A 23,869-nucleotide genomic window follows, 5' to 3' on the forward strand; every position below is an offset into this window, starting at 1 on the left:
GAAATGATGAAAGATTAGTATAGAAATATTTGCAAGTGAATGGATTTGTGGATAGGAAAGGAATCATTAAGCTTTTGTTGGGCTTTGTTTCATGTCCCTCCCAAAGGTGGATGGTTCCTCAGAGGAGGGCTCCCAAAGATCCCCTCCACTTCAAAAGACTTGATAAAGATGAAATTGGCTGGCCCCCTTCACATGGGAAAGAGTGCTCTTGTAGCATATGGATTGATTGAACAAGAGGCTGAGTCACTCTCTTTTCTTCCTCTTCTTTGCCAAAGTAGCCTTCTTTGCTTCCTGGTGCTTCTACTTGACTCCCTTTTTGCTTTAAGTCTTTGTATGATTTGTAATCTATGCATGGTTCCCACAAGATAATCTACAAGCCTTAATAGGAGGGAGGTCGCTTTGTTTGAAGTCATCCATGGCATCTGAAACCTCCCTTGGTGATAAGTCTACTCATCAAAGGAGCCTTTATCTTATGGTTCCAGTGAATAAGATGGAAGAGGATCACACAGTAGGCATTATTGTTATGAATGCTAGTTCATGATTTGGGTAGTGATTATTGGATTCACATATATATAGACTTAGAAGACCATTTGCACTCAAGATTTACTCTAGTACTTGTAAACATATTTATTTAATCAATTTTCAAACTTGATGTATATGCGAAATAGAATGATCATGGAGCTATGTGGATTGGAAAGTTCATTTGTAGAGATAAGATTGAGAGTTTGGCTGAAATTTTAGCATTCAAAGAGTTTGGTCGCAAGATTTGAGAATCCTTCCATTCATTTATAATGCAATAAAAGAGATCTTTTGATTCTTTCAAGATTTCCAAGATCCTTCCCCAATTGCCAGTGGTCCTTGACCATTCTTTCTTGGATGCAGGTTTTTTTATAATTTTTATCTGTAAAATTTGTGTTCTACAGATTAAAACCTTCCTTTTTGGTTCATCAAGAAGGAATCTCAGTTTATCTATTTGCGCATTGTTTCCCACCTGAAAGCAGATGTTCTTCAGTATTATTCAAAAGCTACAAGCCATGAACACTAGAGCCTCTTTAACTTTAATGAGCACAGGAACACCTCAAACATTTCCATTCTTAAAGACAGCAAGATGATGAGACAAAAAGAGAAAGTTGAAAATTAAAGCAAGAACAAAAACAAAGCAGAAAATGAGCTTTTTTTCTTTTTCTTTTTTTTTTTTTAAAAATACTTCTTTCTATAAAATAATTTCCATTTCTTGAAGGCTTCAAGCACAAGGGAGTATCTTTGGAAGCTGCCATGTCTCATTTCCAATGAAATGATATGAGGAAGAAATTAAAGCTTCAATGGCTGCACTGTTCCCTAGCAAGATGGTGGTTTCTTTTGGGTTTTGTAATGCCCTTGCATTGTCTCTGAGCAGGCATCAGTTCAGATCAGACAAGATTAATTCAGCTTTGCTTGTATGAATGCTTGTAAAAGACATTAAAGCTCGATTCTTATTAGGTGATCATTATTTTTTTTTTAAAAAAAAAAGGAAAAAGAAAAAGAAAAAGAAAAAAATTGGCTTTGAGTTAGTGGAAGAATCCTTGGATTCTCTCCTTCTTTCCAGACCTTTGGAACTGCATTATTGCAACGGCTACAAGATGTTTGTTTAAATTCCATCAAAGAGACACGTTCGACCAGAGCATCCATTTAAACATCTGACAAGGACCAAACGAACATGATTAAGTCTGTGAGACAATTACTTCTCCAGGACAGATATTTACATCGCTGGATTGCCCTTCGTCTTGTAGACATAAAATTGTGCAGAGCAAAGGAAGATGAGCAGCTCTACGGCACTGAGGCCTGCAAGGAGCAGGTAGAAGTAATCAAGATGTGCCCTGTTGAGGTTATCAGGGAACCAGCTCCCTCCCTGGCTGCTGGTAATGAGGTTGATTGCTGACACAATGAAGCCGCTTATGAAGTTTCCAACGCCAAAGATGCTGAGGCAGAACGCGAGGCCCAGGCTTCTGAATGCCTCGGGCACCTGGTCATAGAAGAACTCCTGAAGGCCGACGACGGTGAAGACATTGGCAATTCCGCACAACACGTTCTGCGGCATCAGCCACCACATGCTCATGGGGATCACCTCGTCCGGCAAGTCCACCAGCCCCATCTCTCTGCAGGTCCTCAGCCTCTTCATCTCGACGAATGCAGCGACGAGCATGACGACGACGGAGAGCGCGACTCCCGTGCCGATGCGCTGCAGCATGGTGATCCCGCTCGGTTCGCCGGTGAATCTTCGAGCGAGCGGCACGAGGAGGCGGTCGTAGACCGGGATGAAGGCGATGGCAGAGATGCCGATGAAGCACTGCAGCGATGCCGACGGGACTTGGAATTTGCTTCCCAGTCTCCTGTCCATGGTGCTGCCTTGTTTGGTGAAGAAGGTTGATGCCTGAGAAAGGACGACGGCGTAGATTAAGCAGGACGCCCATATGGGAAACAACCGAAACAGTCCCTTGGCCTCTTCACCATCGACATTGTTGGCCGTGCTGTCTGCTTCACTGGCAAGCACAATTGGGGAATCATCAGAGACAAGCTTGATTTTTAATAACTGATCATGAAACAGGATCAAAATGAGCTGTTCTTACTTGGCTAGATCAGGTGCCTTGCTAAGTAAAGCCTGTCTTGATTCTTCTTGCTCTGAACCAACCTGCCATTTTTTGAACAGAGTGAACAATGCTTTAGATGCTCCAGAGACGGGGTTCTTGCCGTGCCCAACGTTATAAAACCTATACGTGCCGGTGCCCAGCAAGAAGATGAGAAGACCAAGTGCCATGAACACCCATGATACCCCAAATCCTACGACCCAGCTGACATTATCTTGGACATAATTGAGGCAGATGGTGGCGATGGTGGAGCCGGCAATCAAGCAGAAAGTCCACCAGTTGAAGAAGGAGCTCTTGAGATTGCACTCCTCGGGGTCGTTATCGTCGAACTGGTCGGCGCCGAATGCCTGGAGGCAGGGCTTCTGGCCGGCCTGTGCGACTGCCACAAGGTACAGGGAGAAGTAGAACAGAGCGAGCTGTAGCTTGCTGGGGGAGCAGAGCGTAGAGTCTATGTTGCATTCCAGTGGGTGGAAGGTTGGAAGAACAGAAGACAGTGTCAACAAGCCTAATCCCTGAGAAATGTGTTCTAGATAGTCATCATCCTTCAGATGAAATCGTAAAGAATGAACAATAAAAATAATAAAGAATCATTGTTTTACCCAAAACATGCATATGTTCAAGGTATATATATATTTTTAAGTAGAATGATAAATCTAAAAATGTTCATGATTCTAGATGAAGAATCTATCAGTATATGTTAAATTATTATTATATAAGTTATTATTTTTGTCGTCTATTGATATCTAATTTTCCTTTGTAAATCATGAGTTTTTTAATACAATTATCTAGCCTTAGTTGGTTTTTTTTTTCTCTCATCTATTTCTCCTTCTCTTTTCATCGTTTTTTGCATTTTATTTGCATGGTTCATATGGTATTAGAGCATGGTTCTATCGAGCCGAAAAGTTTCGATTTGTAAGGACTTCAATGTTATTGTCAAGATTTGTGATTTTAAGATGTCTGAAGGTCGATCATTATGAGACTTTTTCAATGATTTCTATGTTGTGGTTGGTTTGCTAGAAAAATTGACTCACTGTAGCGATAGAAAAATTATATTCTCTTGAGTTTTAACTATTAGATCGTCTTGAAACTTTGAGTGAACATTCCTCACATTGAGGGCTACATTTTGAATAGTGGAGATCGGATTTTGAGTTCTTTAAGTTCACTTGATGACTAAAAAAATGTGACTGTTGATTCTGTTTTCTCCTTGAAAATCCAGTAGTCAACCACAACAACAATTCCTTAAACCCGGAGCACCCAACATGACAGCAGTAGTTCCTCCTATATACTCTGGAGTGACTCAATCATCTAATGCTACAATCTCTACTTTTAATAAACAGTTTCAGAAGTTCCTTGCATCTCAACCACATGTAATGTCTGTCTCTTCTCATATAGGTTTGCCCTCAGTGGTACCTCAGTTATACCTTCCCTTATCTAGATCCTTGAATCGGGAGCTTCGCATCATATATCACCTAATATAAATTCTTTTGTTTCTATAAATTCATCTTCTTATATATCGATCATGACCACTGATGGTTCTTCCATACCATTAGCTGGTGTTAGCTCTATTTATACATTTAATTTGTCTTTGTTTAATGTATATTATATTCTTAATCTTATTTTGAATCTTGTCTCATCGGTCAATTATGTGATTCTTGTTTCTCAGTTTCTTTTACTTTATATTCTTATTATGTGCAAGATTTGCGATCCTAGAAGTAGATTGGATAGGCCATAGGCAGAGGGGACTATATGCATTAGAATACATCAAAGTTCTAGATGTTGCAACTTCTAATATTAATTTATCATCCTTTCAGTTAACCTATATTTTCTTCTGATTTTTATTTTAGGATTCTCATCTTGGATATGTTTTTTCCTTCTTTTCGAAATACTTAGCTTCTAAAAGAAATTTAGAAAAATTGTAAACTCATGATATTTTAGATTGGTATGGTTGCAAATTGGAAAAATTATCTGCTTTACCTTTCTATAGAAGTATCTATGCTTTTTGTGCACCGTTTGAGTTGGTTCATTCTGATGTATGAGGTCTATCTCCTATTCGTAGACCTGGTGGATCTCATTATTACGTTTACTTTGTTGATGATTGTACTCATTACATTTGGATTTATTTTATGAAACATCATTCTGGTTTCCTTGGTATCTATCATATGTTTCGTGTCATGGTAAAAACTCACAACACATTATTGTTATTAAATGCTTTCGATGTAATTTGGTTGATGAATATATGTCCAATATTTTTACTGAACTACTTACCTTAGATGATACACTTCATCAAAGTTCTTGTACTGACACTTCTAAACAAAATGATGTTGCTGAAAGGAAACATAAACATATTGTTGAAATTATACATTCTCTCTTGTTATATGAATATGTTCCTAGAGAATTCTGGGGGGAAACTATTCTTATTGTAGTCCATTCTATCAATAGAATTCTATCTTCTATTATATCTGGTTTGTCTACTTTTGAAAAACTATATGGTTTTATTCCTCATTATTCTGTCTTAAGAGTTTTTAGATCCACATGTTTTGTCCTCCGTCCTCATGTTGAATGTAGTAAGCTTATTTCTTGGTCCACTTTTTGTGTTTTTCTTGGTTACAATAAATGTCAAAAGGGATATAGATGATATGATCCAGTTAATAAAAAAATTTATATCTCGCGTCATGTTTTTTTCTTGAACACATCCCATTCTAGTCCATTTCAGACTCCTAATCTTCAAAAATCTAATCTCACTCGTATGGATCATTTTTGCAATGACTCTGATGATATGTTATCTCATGTTTCCTCATAATTAGACTACTCTAGCACCTCTTCTTCTAATGATGCTACTTACAGGATTGACACTGATACAAATTCTGGTCATCATCTTTCCAATGATCCCTCTTCTCCTACTACTTCCCATGATGTTCTTGTAATGGTGGATCCTCCTCCTCGTTACCATTAACTATTTCATAACTCCAATTAATTACCTTATTTTGCATATTCTATTTATTCTGGTTCATTTTCTTCTTTTTTGGCTTCTATTCACCAATTGTCTGAGCCTTTATAGAGAGGTTGTTCTTGATCCTCTTTTGCAGTAGACTATTACAAAAGAAGTTTCTACTTTGTATCAAATAGGTATTTGGGATCTTATAAGATCCCTCTTCATTTGGAAAAGTGTGTGATTGGTTCTCAATGGGTGTATAAGATCAAAACTAAATCAGATGTGTCAGTTTAACGGTATAAAGCTCATTTGGTTGCTAAAGGATTTTTCCAACAGTTTGATATGAATTATAAGGAAACCTTTGCTCTAGTTTCCAAGCTTGTTACTATCCGTACTCTCATTATAATTACATCAGTTCGTGAGTGGTCCATTTTTCAGATAGTTGTTAAAAATATTTTTTAAATGGAAATCTTCTAGAAGGAGTTTACATTGTGCCTTTACCAGGTATCAATCACAATCTTAGTGAAGTTTACAGACTAAAGAAGGCTCTTTACGGCCTTAAACAAAATCCTTGAGCTTGGTTTGACAAGTTTTCCATTGTGATTAGATCTCTTGACTTTCTTCCTAGTCAATATGACTTCACTCTTTTTGTTCATTGTACTTTGTTAGGTTGTACGTTACTCTCTCTTTATGTTGATGACATGATTATTAAAGGGGATGACATAAGTGGAATAGAAGAGTTAAAATTGCATTTGACTCGTGAGTTTAATATGAAAGATTTAGGTCTTCTACATTAGTTTTTGGGACTTGAAGTAGCTTATTCTCCTCATGGATATCTTCTCTCATAATCCAAATATATTGGTGACATTCTAGAGCAAGCTCATCTATCTGACACTCACACTGTTGATATTCTGTTTGAGGTTAATGTTCGGTACTCTTCTACTGGTGGTGTTCCCTTACTAGATCCTTCTTTATATCACACTCTAGTTGGCAGTCTAGTGTATTTCATTATCACTAGACTTGACATTGCTTATGTTGTACACATTGTCAGTCAATTTATAACTTCTTCTACTTCAGTACATTGGGGGGAGGTATGCTTTGCATCCTTCATTATTTTTGAGGTGCTTAGTTTCGTAGTCTTCTTTATCCTTCCACTTCTACCTTAGAGTTACGCGCATATTCAGATGTAGATTGGTGTAGTGATTCTACATATCATAAGTCCACCATAGGATTTTGTATTTTATTAGAAGATTCCCTTATCTCTTGGAAGAGTAAAAAAGTAAAATGTTGTTTCTCATTCTTCTACTGAATTAGAATATCATGCTATGACCTCTACTACCGTTAAAATTGTTTGATTTTGTTGGTTACTTACTAATGCGAGTATTTTTCTCTTGAACCCTATCTCTATGTATTGTGAAAACTCAGTGCAATTCAAATTACTCGCAATTCTGACTTTCATAAGCGCACCAAACATTTCAAGATTGATTGTCATCTTGTCATCACTATCAAAATGACAATCACTTTGTCATTTGTCTCATCTTCCTAGCAAATTATAGACTTGCTCACCAATGCACATTTCACTACACATTTTCAATTTTTGTTTAACAAACTCTTGATATTTTGAGTTTGAGAGGGAAGTAAATATATGTTAAATTATTATTATTATATAAGAGTAGATTAGTCTTTTGTTATTACTTTTGTTGTCTATTTATATCTCCTTTCTCTTTGTAAACCCTAATTTTTTTTTAATACAATTATCTAGCTTCTGTTGATTCTCTTTTTTCTCTCATCTCTTTTTATTGGTGCAATTATCCTTGGGTTAAACTTGACTAGTTTGGCTCAAGCTTGAGTTTTGATATTTGACAATATATGAAGATTACAGATGTAATTGTTCATTAGGAAAAATGTTAGTACAAATCTTCTCTAATTAAATGTTACCAGTTTGAAGTTAAAGAGTAGTCAAGTAGGTTAAGGTTGACTGAATACTTGATTGACAAAGTCCTAATTCAAAGTTAGACAAGGGCAAGACCAACAACATAGTTGGTAGAAGAAGAAAAAAAATCAAATGGGTCAATGTTGACTGGACACTTGATATGAAAAGTACCAATGAGTGAAGACAGGTAGTGAGAAAAGTCTTGGTGAGTGAAGTCAGGCAGATAGAAAGTTCTGATGAGTGAAGCCAGGAAAATGGAAAGTCCGATGAGTGAAGCCAGGTAAATGAAACTCTTGGTGAGTGAAATCAGGTAGATGGAAAGTCTTGATGAGTGAAGTCAGGTAGATGAAAAGTCCTGGTAAGTGAAGCTAGGCAGTTGAAAAGTTTCAGTGAGTGAAGCTGGGCAATAAGAAAAGTCCTGGTGAGTGAAGCCAAATAGATGGAATGTCTTGATGAGTGAAACCAAGCAGTTGGAAAATCCTGGTGAGTGAAGTCAAGCAGTGAAGAAGTCTTGGTGAGTGAAGTCAGACAGTTGGAAAGTTCTGGTGAGTGAAGTCGGGGAGTGAGAAAATCCTAGTGAGTGAATCTAGGTAGTGAAAAGTCTTAGTAAGTGAAGCCTGGCAATGAGAAAATCCTAGTGAGTAAAGCTAGGTAGTGAAAAGTCTTGATAAATGAAGCCAAACATTAAAAAATCCAGATATGTTAAAGGTTGACTGGATAGCTGGTATTTGGAAGTCCAAGCATGGAGGACTATGTAGGTGATCGGTGGCCGGTTTAAAGGGGGTTGGATAGACGACACCCCCAAATCGATCGCTTCCTACGTATTCATTAGTGTACAACGGAAAACAAAAAATACAACCACGAATACAAGTATGAAAGCTAAATACAAAGGAAGAGATGCAAACCGCTAACACGTTCGTTTACGTGGTTTGGATATAACTTGCTCCTACTCCACGACGTGTCCGTAAGATGGACGATCCCTTAATCCGTCGGTGGATTATTCCCCGACAAACTCCGGCTAGCTCAACCTCCTTGTGGGTGGAGAAACCTCACCACAACTCCAACCAAGACCTCTTGGCACACAAAGATCTCTTGAGCACAAAAGACTACTAATTAGACTTTAACCAAGCCCAATTTTGTCAACCATGGCCGGCCATCTCAAGCCCTATTATATAGAGCTTGAGAAATCAACAAGGTTGACTTTACCGTTACCAATCGACTGGTCCTTGCACCAGTCGATTGGTGACTGGTGCCAGCCCAATGGTACTCCAACAGCTCTCTACCAGTCGACTGGTGCCTAGCCGTTAAGGCACAGAAGCTCTTTGTGTTCACCACCAGTCGACTGGTCCCAGTACCAGTCGACTGGTACAACCCTAAACCTAGGGTTTCCCATCCTGATGTTGGTTGCTACTCGGAAAGCCTAGAGGTTCCACTGTACAAAAATTTTGTACAAAGGTCTGAACCTTTTCCTAGCTACCATGTGTTCTTTTAAATTAAATTTTGGATCGCCTGCGGAACTTAACACGTTTGATCCAAAACATAATCTATTTGTTCTTTTAGGTTTTGACTTGGATCTCCTGCGAAACTTAACACGTTCGACCCAAGTCACCTTAAGTTATTAATTCCATTAAATATTAATTTCCATAATCGGTTCCCAGTACTGACGTGGCGAGGCACATGGCCTTCTTGGATATGGGAGCAACCACCACCGACTAGACAAAACCTTTTATAGAAAGCTAATATTTAATTTCCTAAAATAACTTTAGGTTAACCGAAAAGAACAATCAAATCACAAGGAAAAGAAAAACAAAAGAACACTATATCGAAAACAAATTCGAAACTCTAGAATCGTATGCCTCTTGTATTTAGTATTATTTCCAAAAATAACTAGTATGATGCGGAAAGAAAAATTACTAGTTATACCTTTTAGAAAAACCTCTTGATCTTCTACCGTATTCCTCTTCTAACCTCGGACGTTGTGTGGGCAACGATCTTCCGAGATGAGAAACCACCAAAGCACCTTCTTCTCCTTTCTTCATTTTTCGGCCAAGCACTATGCTTCCAAGAGATGAAGATCTTTTTCCATCAATCAAGCTCCAAGGGATGTAAGCTTTCTCTCCTTCTTCTCCAATCTAAAATCCGGCCACCACTTGATCTTCAAGAGAGAAGAGAGGTCCGGCCACAAGGATGGAGAGAAGAGAAAGGAAGGAGGCCGGCCACACCAAGGAAGAAAAGAGGAAGAAAATAATAGAGGTTGTTCACCCTTGAAGGCTCCTCTACCTCCTCTTTTATAATCCTTGGTCTTGGCAAATAAGGAAATTTTAATAAAAACTTCCTTAATTCTTTTGCCATGAAAAGGAAAATTTTATTTTAATTAAAATAATTTTTCTTCTCACTAAAACATGGCCGACCACTTATTTCCTCAAATCAAGGAGAGTTTTAATTAAACAATAATTAAAACTTCCTAATTTGTTTCCGAAATTTATAAAATTTCTCCAATAATTTTATCCCTTCATGATTGGTTTATAAAAGGAAATTTAATAAATTAAAATCTTTCTTTTAAACATGTGGATAAAAGGTTATCTCTAAAATTAAAATCTCTTTCAATCTACAAATAAGGAAAGATATCAAATCTTTTCTTAATCTTTTGTAGAAACTTATAAAAGAGAATATTTAATTTTTAAACTCTCTTTAAATCATGAACATGTTTAAAAGGAAAGTTTTCTTAAAATTTAAAATCCTCCTTTAATCAACAAATAAGGAAAGATTTCAAATTTTAAACTCTCTTTAATCATGTAGATGATTTACAAATAAGGAAAGTTTTACCAAAATTAAAACCATCCTTTTAAACTACAAATAAGGAAAGAGATTAATCTCTTCTCTTAATCTTTTGTAGAAAGTTATAAAAGGAAATTTTAATTTTTAACTCTCTTTAAAAACATGATATCCACATAAGAAATAATTTTAATAAAAATCCTTTTAATATTCTAGTGGTCGGCCACCCAAGCTTGGGACCCAAGCTTTGGCGGCCACCTTCATGGCTCATCCACTTGGTCTTGGCCGGCCCTAGCTTGGGTTCCAAGCTAGCTTGGCCCCCCATTGGATGGGTAAGAAGGTGGGTATGCGGTGGGTATAAATCTCTATATACTAGAGGCTACGATAGGGACCGAGAGGAGGAATTGGTTTTGGTCTCCGATAAAATTAAGCATCCCGTGTTCGCCCTAACACACAACTTAATTTTATCAATAATAATTCATTCCACTAGAGAATTATTATTGAACTACGCACCAATCCCAAATTACATTTTGGGCTCCTTCTTATTATGAGTGTGTTAGTCTCCCTGTGTTTAAGATAACAATGTCCACTAATTAAGTAAGTTACCGACAACTCACTTAATTAATATCTTAGTCCAAGAGTAGTACCACTCAACCTTATCATCATGTCGGACTAGGTCCACCTGCGGGGTTTAACATGACAATACTTATTAGCTCCTCTTGAGGACATTATCAACCTAGTCTCTCTAGGACACCTTCTCCTTCTATAATCAACAACACACACTATAAGTGATACCATTTCCCAACTTATCGGGCTTATTGATTCATCGAACTAAATCTCACCCATTGATAAATTAAAGAAATAAATATCAAATATATGTGCTTGTTATTATATTAAGATTAAGAGCACACACTTCCATAATAACCGAGGTCTTTGTTTCTTTATAAAATCAGTATAAAAGAAACGACCTCAAATGGTCCTACTCAATACACTCTAAGTGTACTAGTGTAATTATACAGTCAAGATAAACTGATACCTAATTACACTACGACCTTCTAATGGTTTGTTCCTTTCCATTTTGGTCGTGAGCTACTGTTTATAATTTATAAGGTACTGATAACATGATCCTCTGTGTGTGACACCACACACCATGTTATCTACAATATAAATTAATTGAACAACTACATTTATCACAAATGTAGACATTTGACCAATGTGATTCTTATTTCTAGATAAATGTTTATACCGAAAGCTAGGCTTTTAGTATACACTCTAACACCTGAGTACATTTCTCTCGCACTCGGATCCTCACGACTCACTTGATTCTTCTTCGCAGATTTGACCTCTTGTCTTCAAGCCTACTTCCTTTGGCTCTCATCACTCGGATGCATCCAAGCCCGCGGCTCGTCCCCAATGTCATCCTTCGTGTATGCCTCGAAGTTGCTTCCTTCGGCCCTTGTCCTTGCCGCCTTGTCCACGACCCCTCAAATGTTCCATCCTTCACCGAACCCGAAACCATCAATCTGAGTCACATGTGTATCCTGCAGTCCTGCACAACTCAAGTACACATATCAAATACAAGGATGAACCTAACTTAAACCCTTTGCCCAAACACCAAAACACATGGTCCCACGGACCATTGGGATTGCTCCAACAATCTCCCTCTTTTTGGTGTTTGACAATACATTTAAGTTAGAGAAAACAAATAGCAAAATAATATGCTAAAAACAATGGACTTACATTGCCAAGGCTACACACTTGGACTTACACCGCCGAATGGACTTACGTTGCCAAAGCTACACACTTGGACTTACACCGCCGAAACAAAATGCAACATGCATTGGAACCTATCACAAGGCTCTCCCTACACCTAAGCTCCCCATTGAGCTAGGAATTTTTTACAGGGATATTTAGGAACCTATCATAAGGCTCCCCTACGCAAAGACACTTAAGGTTTTCCCAACTAAACCTTACTTCTCCCCCTTTGCCTAACATCCAAAAAGTTCTCCAACAATATCCCAATTGTTGAAAATTTATCATCCAAACTGACTCTAAACTCATGTATTTATCCCCCATGAATCTCATACATCTAAACGAGTTGACATGGTCAAGAACAGCACTGAAAAACACTTTCAGGCTGGTATCAGTTGATTGCCCCTGAGTACTAGTCGACCGCCCCCTTCGACACAACCTTACAGAAGCATTCCGTGGTCGAAAAATACTGTTACCAGTCGACTGGTATCTACGCCAGTCAACTAATACCCTATTTCTGTAAAAATCAATCTTTTCAAGCCAACTTCAGAAATGTACCAGAAATTTCATAGACTTCCAAAAATCTCTAAATTTTATGGAGAGGTCTATTATACCCTTATATACTTGGGAAAAATACATTACAAAATGTATCTATCACCAATCCCAAGATTGATACAAAATCCAAAACTAGCTAAATGGTTCAATTGAACCTTGACCTAAAGTCCTAGTTTTGGCTTCCTCTTGATGTATTTGCCCATACCAACCCATAATGCATCCTTAGCATTGGTTTATATGACATCTATACATCCAAAACTAATTATCATGCTATATGACTCCAAATGTCATATTTCTTGCATGAAACACAAACCATGTGTGCTAAATCCCTAGGTTTGAGACTCAAGTCCGTCTCCAACCCATTTGGCACACTCCATGACTCCTCTAAACTCCCAAGTAGTACCCACCTGAGATCCATTTACCATGGGTCCCAAATTGACTCTTTGAACTCCCCCTAAAACTCTTAGCCTTAGCCACCTCCCTAGGTGATTCATCCACAATCGCTAGGTCACATCGGTGCACCTTCGGTGACACTTGGCCTACAAATTTAACATTCTTAACCTTGGACACCTTGTCCTTGGTTAACTTAACCTTACCTTTAAATGACTTTCCCTTGCCATTTATTGGTTTCTCCTTGCTATAGTCATATACGACCCTAGCATATGACTTTCCCTTAGCCTTGGAGACATTAGATCGGTATCCCAAACTCGATCTATTGTTGTTGGGTCTTTGGCTACCCAACACCATACCTAAACCCTTAGATCCAACATTGAATCTTTCTAGGGTTTTCTCCAACTTATCAAGCTTTACCTTCAAAGCTTGATTTTCCCTTTCTAGGTTTCTAAACTTAGAGTCAACATGTCCACCTTGGACATTCCTAGACCTACCCTTCTTAGGCATATGTCTCCCCTTCTTGGGATTAATGTCTTAGTTCTCCTTAGGTCTACCATTTCTAGGTTTATCATGCATGAGTTTCCTAGGGTTTTGATCTACATTAACCTTATTCCTATCATGATATCTAAAACCAAAATTTTACATGGGTAAATAATAAGAATTATTCCTAGCATGCATGGGAGCATAAGAATTTGAATTACATTTCAAGTTGAGGTATACCTCCCTTACCCTTGAAGCTCCCCCTTGATTTGAGCTCCTCTTCTTCTTCTCTTATTTCTTTAGATGCACAAGCTTCTTGATTTCCCTCTTCTTGGGGCATTTTGTGTGGTAGTGTCCCTTCTCCCCACATGTGAAGCATATAATGCACATTCTCCTTCTTTGACATTCTTCATTCCTACAACCCTTGTTAGTGTTTAAATTAACTTGAATGAGTTTAAGAGTTACCTTCTTAATCATAGGACATCTACTCTTGTAGTGTCCCTTCTCATTGCTCTGATACCAATTGTAGGATCGAAAAGAATTTAGATATCTCTATAATGGTATGATATTGTCTACTTTAGGCCTAAGCCCTCATGGTTTTACTCTTGGGCTCTACCCAAAAGGCCTCATACCAATGGAGATATCTTTCTCTTATAAACCCATGATCTTTTCCATGTATTTTCAGTGTGGGACTATGTTTGCAACATTGCAATCCCAACAATCCCCCTCTCAAACAAAGGACCACAGACTTTCCACGTCCGATTATCGACCCACCAGGTCTTCCTGCCCCTCGGTCCACCTGACCTACTAGGACTTCCTTGCCTAGCCGCAACTAGGACTTCCTGCATGGTGTCTGGTCCTATTGATCCGAACATAGGAACCCCCACTTTCTTTGTTTGAGGTCAATATTATACCCACATGGCTCAATCAGACCATAGCTCTTGTGCACAGTCGGCGGTTAAACCTTCTGGCAGTCCAGGCTCTGATACCACTTGAAGGTGATCGGTGGCCGGCTTGAAGGGGGGTTGGATAGACGACACCTTCAAATCGATCGCTTCTTACGTATTCGTTAGTGCACAGCGGAAAACAAAGAATACAACCACGAATACAAGTATGAAAGCTAAATATAAAGGAAGAGATGCAAACCGCTAACACGTTCGTTTACGTGGTTCAGAGATAACTTGCTCCTACTCCATGGCGTGTCCGTAAGGTGGATGATCTCTTAATCCGTCGGTGGATTAGTCCCCGTCAAACTCCGGCTAACTCAACCTCCTTGTGGGTGGAGAAACCTCACCACAACTCCAACCAAGACCTCTTGGCACACAAAGATCTCTTGAGCACAAAAGACTACTGATTAGACTTTAACCAAGTCCAATTTTGTCAACCATGGCCGGCCATCCTAAGCTCTATTATATAGAGGTTGAGAAATCAACAAGGCTAATTTTACCGTTACCAGTCGACTGGTCCTTACACCCGTCGACTGGTGCCAGCCCAATGATACTCCAACGGCTCTCTACCAGTCAACTGGTCCTTGCACCAATCGACTGGTGCCTAGCTGTTCAGGCACAGAAACTCTCTATGCTCACCATTAGTCGACTGGTACAATCCTAAACCTAGGGTTTCCCATCTCGAGTACATTTCTCTCGCACTCGGACCCTCACGACTCACTTGACTCTTCTTCGTAGCTTTGATCTCTTGCCTTCAAGTCTACTTTCTTTGGCTCTCGTCCCTCGGATGCATCCAAGCTCGCGGATCTTCCCCAATGTCATCCTTTGCGTATACCTTAAAGTCGCTTCCCTCGGCCCTTGTCCTTACTGCCTTATCCACGGTCCCTCGGATGCTTCATCCTTCACCGGACCCGAAGTCATCAACCTGAGTTACATGTGTATCCTGCAGTTATGCACAACTCAAGTACACATATCAAATACAAGGGTGAACCTAACTTAAACCCTTTGCCCAAACACCAAAATACATGGTCCCACGGACCATTGGGATTGCTCCAACATACTAGACATTTGACATGAAGAGAAAAGTCCAAATGAGTCAAAGTATTAACCAAACAATTGGTGGAGAAGTCCCAGCAAGTCAAGGGTGACCAGATGCTAAGCAATGAGGAGTTCCAACAGATTAAGATTGACTAAATATTAGGAAAGAAACCCTAGGACTCAAGGTTAAAATCTAGGATTACCAAATCGATTAAGACAATCGATTTAGCAAAGCCTAAGCAATTAAGACTATGCTTAATCGCTTAAGATCTTAGAGTCGCGATCGAATAGTGAGGTGTTGAATTGCTTACCCTAAGCGATTCAATAGGCCTTAAGCGATCAGGATGATTGCTTAAGATCCTTTTCGTGGAAAGATGAAAAGGGTGCTAAAGTGATTACCTTAATCACTTCAGTTGTGGTAAGAGATTAAGCAAGGAAGCTTAATCATTTATGGTTTTTCTCACGATCGAGTAGAAGGGAGCAGCGATCAGGCTAATCGATTTTGACCCTCTTAAGCGATTGGGGTAATTACTTAGGTTTAAAATATAGTTGTTCTGAGCAGGTTACTGATGTGATAATCGCTATTAAGGTGCCCGAAGTAACCCTAGAAAAGGGTTTTTCGTGACCGTTCTTGATAGAACACTCAATGCTAGTTCTTGGGAGTTTTTGGAGCTTAGTGTTGTTGCGTTTCCTTCTACCAAGAGGCAGATTCAAGCAACAAGAAGAGAGCATGCTAAGATTTCATTATTGTAATCTCGTGTAAGATTTCATTGTATTTGTTCTTGCTCTTCTTGGTGTATTTCGTGTTGTGAGCGTGTACAAAGTTATTTTGCCTCCGAATTATTTCCAAGAAGGATTGTTTTCATAGTGTAGATGTGTACACTATGTGGATCCTTACATTAATCATCTTAAGGAGGTGGATACCAAGTAAATTCTCGTATTAGCATTACTTTTAAATTTCTACTACACAATCAAGAAGATCAAGAAATTGAAGCGAGCTATTCACCTCCTCTCTAACTCCCCTTGATGCTAACAAGTGGTATCAGAGCGAGGTCACTCTTCACCGTATTTATCGTCGGAAAGCGCAATGAGCTAGAGGAAGAAGAAGAAGTCGAAGCCCTAAGTTAACAAGCCAAAGATTATCATCAAGAGATCAACTTCAAGATGGATTCCCTAGATGGACTCAGATATGATACTAGAACGCCTCCATCATTTATATTGACAAGTTTCAGTCTTTGGAAATCAAGGATAAAATTTTTCTTAATGATGGAGATAGAGCAATGATTTTCTCTAATGGAGGGGTTTCAAGCTCTAACTAATAGCAAAGGAAAAATCCTAAAAAAGAGAAAATAGAGCGAGGAACAAATCAAGAGATGTGAGGTCAATGACAAAGTGACCAATTTATTGGTCAATTTATTGTCAAGCAATATTTTGAGCCAAATTGGAGATTATGAAGATGCCAAGGAGCTATGGAACAAATTAGTGAAACTCCATGAAGATCCATCCTCAATTGAGAGCAACGACAAAGGCAAAGAGAGAAACTCTTTATTTCATCTACATGAGGATTCAAAGGTTGAGAGATGCTTAATATCTAAGGATGAAGATGAAGAGACATCCACCTCAAGGATTGAGGGAGAGTGTAGATCATCAATGTCGGATCAACAAGAAGCCTGTACATCCAGATTAAATGAAGATTGTGTCACCTCGACATATCAAGAAAGATCAAATGGAGGATCTTGTGTAATCCTTATATGTGAAGGTATAAAAATTTCAAATTGTAATAATAAAGATCACATTATATGTTTTGAGTATAGAGAAAAAGAGCACTACAAAGTAAGTGTCCTAATTTGGTCAAGAAAAATGTTCAAGTGGCTTCCAAGGAAAAAGAAAAATTGAAGGAAGCTTAACCTTAGTACACAAATTAGGCAAGGAGCATATTATATGCTTCGTATGCAATAAAAAGAGGCACTACCAGAATCAATTCCCAAGAAGAAAGATTTCAATCAAAAACTAAGGAGGAAGCTCAATTCAAGGGGAAACTCTTAAGAACAAATCCAAAGTATCATTTATTGATGTAATTCCTTTAAAAATTGATAAAAAAAAAAGTATGCTAGAAATAATTTATATCATTTTAATACTATTTATAATAAAAATAGGAAGCATGATAGGATTAAGAAAAAATATATAGCATATCATGTTAGAACTATCTTACTTAAGAATAGGAAGGTAGAAATGAGTTAGGCAAGAAATCTAAGAAATATATATATATATATATATATATATATATATATATATATATATATATATATATATATATATATGCCTAAAAGCAAAAATTCTCAAAAGATAAATGAAAAAACTAAGTTTGAAAATTTATGGAAAGAAAATCAAGTCTTGAGTTCAAAACTTAAAAAAATAGAGAGGGCACTTAGAGAAATGACAAATGAAGAAAAATAGTCCAAGAACAAAAATCTAGGTCCAAATAAACAAGATTCATCCAATTGATGTAGGGGTTTGAGATACAAACCTAAAGCAAGAAGGATATGTCTTCATACCATAGAGTTCCAAATAGTTATGAAACTAGCCCTAGGTCTAGAAGTGAAGTCAAAGTTATAAGAGAAGCAATCCCTAGAGTTGACTTTGAGGAGACTAGTGGGACTAAGGCTTCAAAGGAACCTAGAAAAATCATTAGGAAGGTACTAAGGGAAGTTATCTCTAATGAATACCTAGAACATCCAAATAGCACCAATAGATTTTGAATTCGTAAGAGTTTATTCTCTATACCCTAGATGGGTTTAGAAAGTGTTAACTTAAATTGAAAGGGTAATTAGTCCAACCTTGATAAAGTTGACATTTTGGAGCATTTTTAAGGTATTGTTACACCTTGAAAATGACAAAGATTAATTGTTTACTATTTGAAAGAGTAATGTGCGAAAATTTGAAGGTTTGGACCTAATTAAATTGGCACAATTAGGATAGAGGTTAAATAAATATCAAGTTGGGATTTTAGTAATTTCTTAAGGAGATAAGGGCAACTTAGACTTTATTTCTAAATTTAACGATTAGTTAGAGACACTTAGATAGATAATCTATATATTTTTTTTATGATAATTTACCATGTTTTGTATATTTTATCACATGCCATGTTATCATGACATCAAATTTGATATTCATATTTCATTATGAAAAATGTCATGATATTTTTGATATATCTCATACATGCATAATTTAATTTATGATATATTTAGATTGCATTTTTGGAAAGTATGCATGTGAAGTATATCATGATTATTTTCATGCATTATTTTAATTCCTTGTAATTAAGGACAATGACATTGATTATCAAATCACATCTTAGGTAGATGATAAAAATTTAAAATGTCTAGTTAGAAATATATGATCCCTTAGATTAGAGAAATCCAATATCTACATCTCATAAGGACTATAAGTTGGGTTGTATATATTTTGATGCATATAAATACAAGTGAGATGTTAAGAGGATGAACAAAACTCAAGATATTGATTTAGTGCATCTATTTGAGTTTTAGTTTCATCAAAACACATAGATTATGTATTATCCAATCATGAGAAAAGCAAGTATACAAGTTTTGTGCATTTACCCCAAAGATCATGGTTAAAAATTAGTTTTGAAAATGATTTCAAAAAGGTTTTGGAAAACCTTGGTGAAGACTATTTGTTGATAGCAATTACCATTGAATAGTTAAATACAAACTTGAGAGAAACATTGAAGATTTCAATAGTTTCCAATTACGTGTCAATTTTTGAAAATAGATTGTATTTTATTAGAAAAATATTTTTCCATGTCAGAAACAATGTCTACATGAATTTTCATGATTTTGAAATTTTATAGAATTATTTAGGGATTTTGAAATTCAGACAAAATTAAATTTTAGAAATTAGAAACGATAATCACTTAAGGAAAGATCTTAAGCGATTACGGAGTGGCTGAATTGATTAAGCCCTAGCGGTAAGTGATTACTGTGTGTTCTAAGAGATTAACATGGTGTGTTAAACGCTTATGACCTGTTTTATGCGATTAAGAACTGCAAGTAATCGCTTAAGGACTAATTTCTACTGAAATAAGATTGTTTTAGTTACTTAAGTCATGTTTAGTCTAGTGTAATTATTCCTAACCCTCTAAAGTACTTGGATAAGCATCCAAGGGTATTTTTCTGATGAAAATAAGGAATGAATCATTAATGAAGATTAATTTGGAATTTAGTATGAGGTTTGGTTTCAAGATTGAGATTTTAATCTCATAATTTTAAATTTTGGATTTTCTAAATGATTAGAAACTCTAAATCATTGTTGGTGCAATGATAGAAGTTTGAAGCATACTTTAAGGGGGAGAATTTCCTTAAAAGCATGATTTAAGTATGTAAAGGAAGAATGCTCTAGGTCGAACATTAAATGATGGAAGAATGTTTTAGGATGAGCATTGGAAAATATATTCTCAAGGGTGAGCATAAAGAAAATAAAGGGTATGAGACCTTCATTGTGATATTGTGAATAACGAGTGAGGTTGTGAACAACAAGTAGGGGATAAATCTTAGGAGAAGATTTTTGATGTGTGCCAAAGGGGGAGAATGTAGGGTTTAAGTTAGGAAATTCTTCATAGTTAAAGGGGGAGAATGTGAAACCCTCATGTTAAGGGGGAGAATGTAGAAACCCCTCATTCATGCTTTGGCATGAAAAAGAAGATGGGACTATTGGATGAGCGTAACTTAAATGTATTGTCAAACATCAAAAATGAGGAGATTGTTAGTGCAATTATCCCTGGATCAAAGTTGATTGGTTTGATTCAAGCTTGAGTTTTGATCTTTGATAATATATGAAAATTGCAGGTGCAATTGTCCATTAGGGGGAATATTGGTGCAAGTCTCCTTTGGTCAAAGGTTGACTAGTTTGAAGTAAGAGAGCAGTCAAGTAGGTTAATGTTGACCGAATACTTGACTAGGAAAGTTCTAACTGGAGGTTAGGTAAGGACAAGATCAATGGGATGGTTAGCAAAAAAGAAAAACCAAGTGAGTTAATATTGACCATACACTTGGTCTGAAAGTTCCGGTAAATAAAGCTAGACAGTGAGGAAAGTCCTGGTGAGTGAAGTCAGATAGATAAAACGTTCTAGTAAGTGAACCCAAATAATTAGAAAGTCCCGGTGAACGAAGCTGAATAGTGAGGAAGTCCTAGTGAGTGAAGTCATATAATTTGAAAGTCCCGGTGAGAGAAGCCAGACAGTGGAAAAATTCTAGTGAGTGAAGCTAGGTGGTGAAAAATCTCGGTGTCGGACAGTGAAAAATCTTAATGAGTGAAGCTATGTGGTAAAAAGTCCTAGTTAGTGAAGTCAGACGTTGGAAAATTCAGGTGGGTCAAAGGTTGATCAGATACTTAGTGTTTGGAAGTTCAAGTAGGTCGTGGAGGACCGGACACTTAACACGAGGAGAAAAGTCTAAATGAGTCAAATGATTGATAAGACACTTGGTGGAGAAATCCCATCAGGTCAAGGGTGATCGGATGCTAGGCAATGAGGAGTCCCAACAAATCACGATTGCTCAAATGTTGGGCAAGGAATCCTAGGACTCGAGTTTAGAAGCTAGGGTTGTCAAATCAATTAAGACAATCGATTTGGCAGAGCGATTAAGACTATGCTTAGGGATGTAAATGAGCCGAACCGAGCCGAACAGTATTAGGCTCGAGCTCGGCTCGTTTAAGTTATATTCGGGCTCGAGCTCGACTCGAGCTCGAATCAAGCTTTTATCACAAGGCTCGAGCTCAGTTCGTTTTAGAATTATCAAGCTCGCGAACAGTTCGAGCTCGGCTCGTTATTAGCTCGATTATTAAAGTTAACGAGCCTAACTCGTTAAGCGAGCTCGGACTCGTTTTCGGGCTCGTTTAGAGCTCGTTTTAGAGCTCATTTTTTTTGCTCATTTTAAGGCTCGTTTTAGAGCTCTTTTTTTTTGCTCGTTTTAGAGCTCATTTTTTGGCTCGTTTTAGAGTTCATTTTTTGGCTCGGTTTAAGGCTCGTTTTTTTGGCTCGCGAGCCTATAAACTAACATGTTCACGAGCTCACGAGCTGAATATCCTTAAGCTCCAGCTCGGCTCAATAAAACTATCGAGCTCGAAATCGAGCTCGAGCTCGGCTCGATAAGATAAACAAACGAACTCGAACGAGCTTTTTACCGAATCGAGTTCCGAATAGCTCACGAACCGTTTGGTTCATTTACATCCCTAACTATGCTTAATCGCTTAAGAGTTTAAAGTTGCGATCGAATAGTGACGTGCTGAATCGCTTAAGGTAAAAGAAAGGTGCTGAAGGGATTACCTCAATCGCTTCAGCTGGGTAAGTGATTAAACAAGGAAGCTTAATTAATCGCTTACGACTTTTCTCACGATCGAGCAAAAGGGAGCGAAATCGATTCGGCTAATCGATTTTGACCCTCTTAAGCAATTGGGGTAATCACTTAGGTTCAAAATATAGTCGTTCTGAGCAGGTTGCTGACATGGTAATCGCTTAGGAGATTCTTAAGCGATTAAGGTGTCCGAGGTAACTCTAGTAAAGGGTTTTCCGTTGATAGAACACTCAATGCTAGTTCTTGGGAGTTCTTGGAGCTTAGTGTTGTTGCATTTCCTTTTACCAAGAGGCAAATTCGAGCAACAAGAAGAGAGCAAGTTAAGCTTTCATTATTTTCATCTCTGGTAAGATTTCATTGTATTTGTTCTTATATTCTTCTTGTTGTATTTCGTGTTGTACGCGTGTACGAGGTTTCTCCGCCTCCAGATTCTTTTTAAGAATGAGTGTTTTTATATTTTAGATGTGTGTATTATGTAGATCCCTGGATTAGTCACTTCAAGGAGGTGGATACCAAGTAAATCCTGATATTAATATTTCTTTTAAATTTCTGTTGCGTAATCAAGAAGATCAAGAAATCAAAACTAGTTGTTAACTCCCCCTCTAGTTTCCCTTGGTCCTAACACTTTATTCTTCATTTTACATCATCTTTTACATTATATTTGCATTGTTTACATAATCACAAGTATTTTTTAATTTATTTTGATGACTAATGTAAAAAAATTTTTATGATCAAATCGATCACCACCGGCATAATCAAATTGAAGAGTTTATATATATATATATATATATATAAAACCTCAGTTTAGGCCAAAGCTAGGTCACGGGTCACGGGTCACGGGTCACGAGGCAGGTGAAGGTAGCATGTAAGCGGTGTGAGCACTTTACCCTGGTCTGAGAAAGAGGGAATATTCATTAATTTAACATTTAATATGTGTTATGTTATTTGGAAGGTAAAAAAGGAAACTGAAAATTAAATATATAAAGTTAAAAAAAATAATATTTAAATTAGACATTGATTTGATTTTTTTTACAACAGAATACTATTGGGAAAAGGTTATTTTGGATTCTTTTTACCTTCCTTATGCGTCAAATTGTTGTGTGGGAAAATCTTTCTTTTTGGTAATGAAGAGTAAAACTTACAAATCCCTATCTTTTCTTTCCTTCAGCTGACTTCTTTCCAAACAAATTTAAAGTTTCCTTTCCCCTTATCTTCCCTTGTCTTCCCTTCCCTTCCCTGCTATGGTCTCCTCCCAAACAAACCCTAAACCCTAAATTGCAGAGGAGGAAGGAGCAATTTATATAATAAAAATAATTTTATTACATAATAGTTAAATAAAATAACTGTATTATGTTATATCTACTGTTTGCACTGTCTCAGCGGTCGCCGCGGACATGCACTTATCGTGCATGCCACAAAGTGCGAGTTGCGTGCCATTTGGCACACTATTCTGCCAAAATAAACTGCAACTTCTGAAGAACTGATCAACAGCATGCAAACCAATTGAATAATAAGCAAATAATAATAATAATAATCAAAACCCAATAATTAATTAAGATCGATCGATGTCAAGAATTAACTTAAAATTGATACCAGGACGTAGAGGATGGAGGCGACGACGATGGTCCAGTACCGGCCCAGATAAGCGTCAGCAAGGAAGGCTGCCACCACCGGCAGCGCCGACGTCACCCCCGCCCAAGTGTTCACGGCGGCCGCCGCCACGGCCGTCTTCTCCCGGAGCGGCCCCGACAGGTAGTTAATCAGATTAGAGGAGACGCCGTAATAGGCCGACCGCTCCGCCGTCTCCATTCCTAATCCCATATCCGCATCGATTTAAATATCAAAAATATTTACGCCAAATAGATGAACGCGCGTGGCGTTAGCATAAAGACCTATGATGAAGAAGGCGGACGTCCACTGGCCGGAGGACCTCCGCGCGACGGGGCGTCCACGGTGGTCGACGGCGCCGTAGACAGGACTACTGCCGCTGCGGTGTCGGGGATCAGGTGGCGCTGCAGATTCGCTGTCGTTCATGTTTCGAAGATATGATCTGTTTTACGAATTACGGC

The 23,869-nt window shown here is 37.7% G+C and overlaps 1 protein-coding gene and 1 long non-coding RNA gene across 2 annotated transcripts; one reads left to right on the top strand and one right to left on the bottom strand.

Annotated features, from left to right (window-relative positions):
* Positions 1–1,584: 1,584 nt before the first annotated feature.
* Positions 1,585–23,869, bottom strand: LOC122002350 (protein NRT1/ PTR FAMILY 5.10-like). Its single transcript, XM_042557490.1, has 4 exons — positions 23,693–23,869; positions 23,394–23,611; positions 2,607–3,136; positions 1,585–2,519 (listed from the first exon to the last, which is right to left on the bottom strand). The coding sequence occupies exons 1-4, from the start codon at positions 23,832–23,834 to the stop codon at positions 1,739–1,741; spliced, it is 1,671 nt and encodes a 556-aa protein (XP_042413424.1). The 5' UTR covers positions 23,835–23,869; the 3' UTR covers positions 1,585–1,738.
* LOC122002351 lies at positions 2,482–3,229 on the top strand. Its single transcript, XR_006117635.1, has 2 exons — positions 2,482–2,619; positions 2,687–3,229. It is a non-coding gene; the product is annotated as an uncharacterized LOC122002351 (long non-coding RNA).

Source organism: Zingiber officinale, chromosome 7A (genome assembly GCF_018446385.1).
Source record: "Zingiber officinale cultivar Zhangliang chromosome 7A, Zo_v1.1, whole genome shotgun sequence".
NCBI lineage: Eukaryota > Viridiplantae > Streptophyta > Magnoliopsida > Zingiberales > Zingiberaceae > Zingiber > Zingiber officinale.

Excerpts from the sequence above, each read along its gene's own strand:
- LOC122002350 (XM_042557490.1), bottom strand. The coding sequence starts at position 23,834 with ATGAACGACAGCGAATCTGCAGCGCCACCTGATCCCCGACACCGCAGC. Across the intron at positions 23,612-23,692 it reads GTCCGCCTTCTTCATCATAG|GAATGGAGACGGCGGAGCGG; the intron begins GTCTTTATGCTA and ends ATATGGGATTAG. Across the intron at positions 3,137-23,393 it reads CCTCCATCCTCTACGTCCTG|GGATTAGGCTTGTTGACACT; the intron begins GTATCAATTTTA and ends CACATTTCTCAG.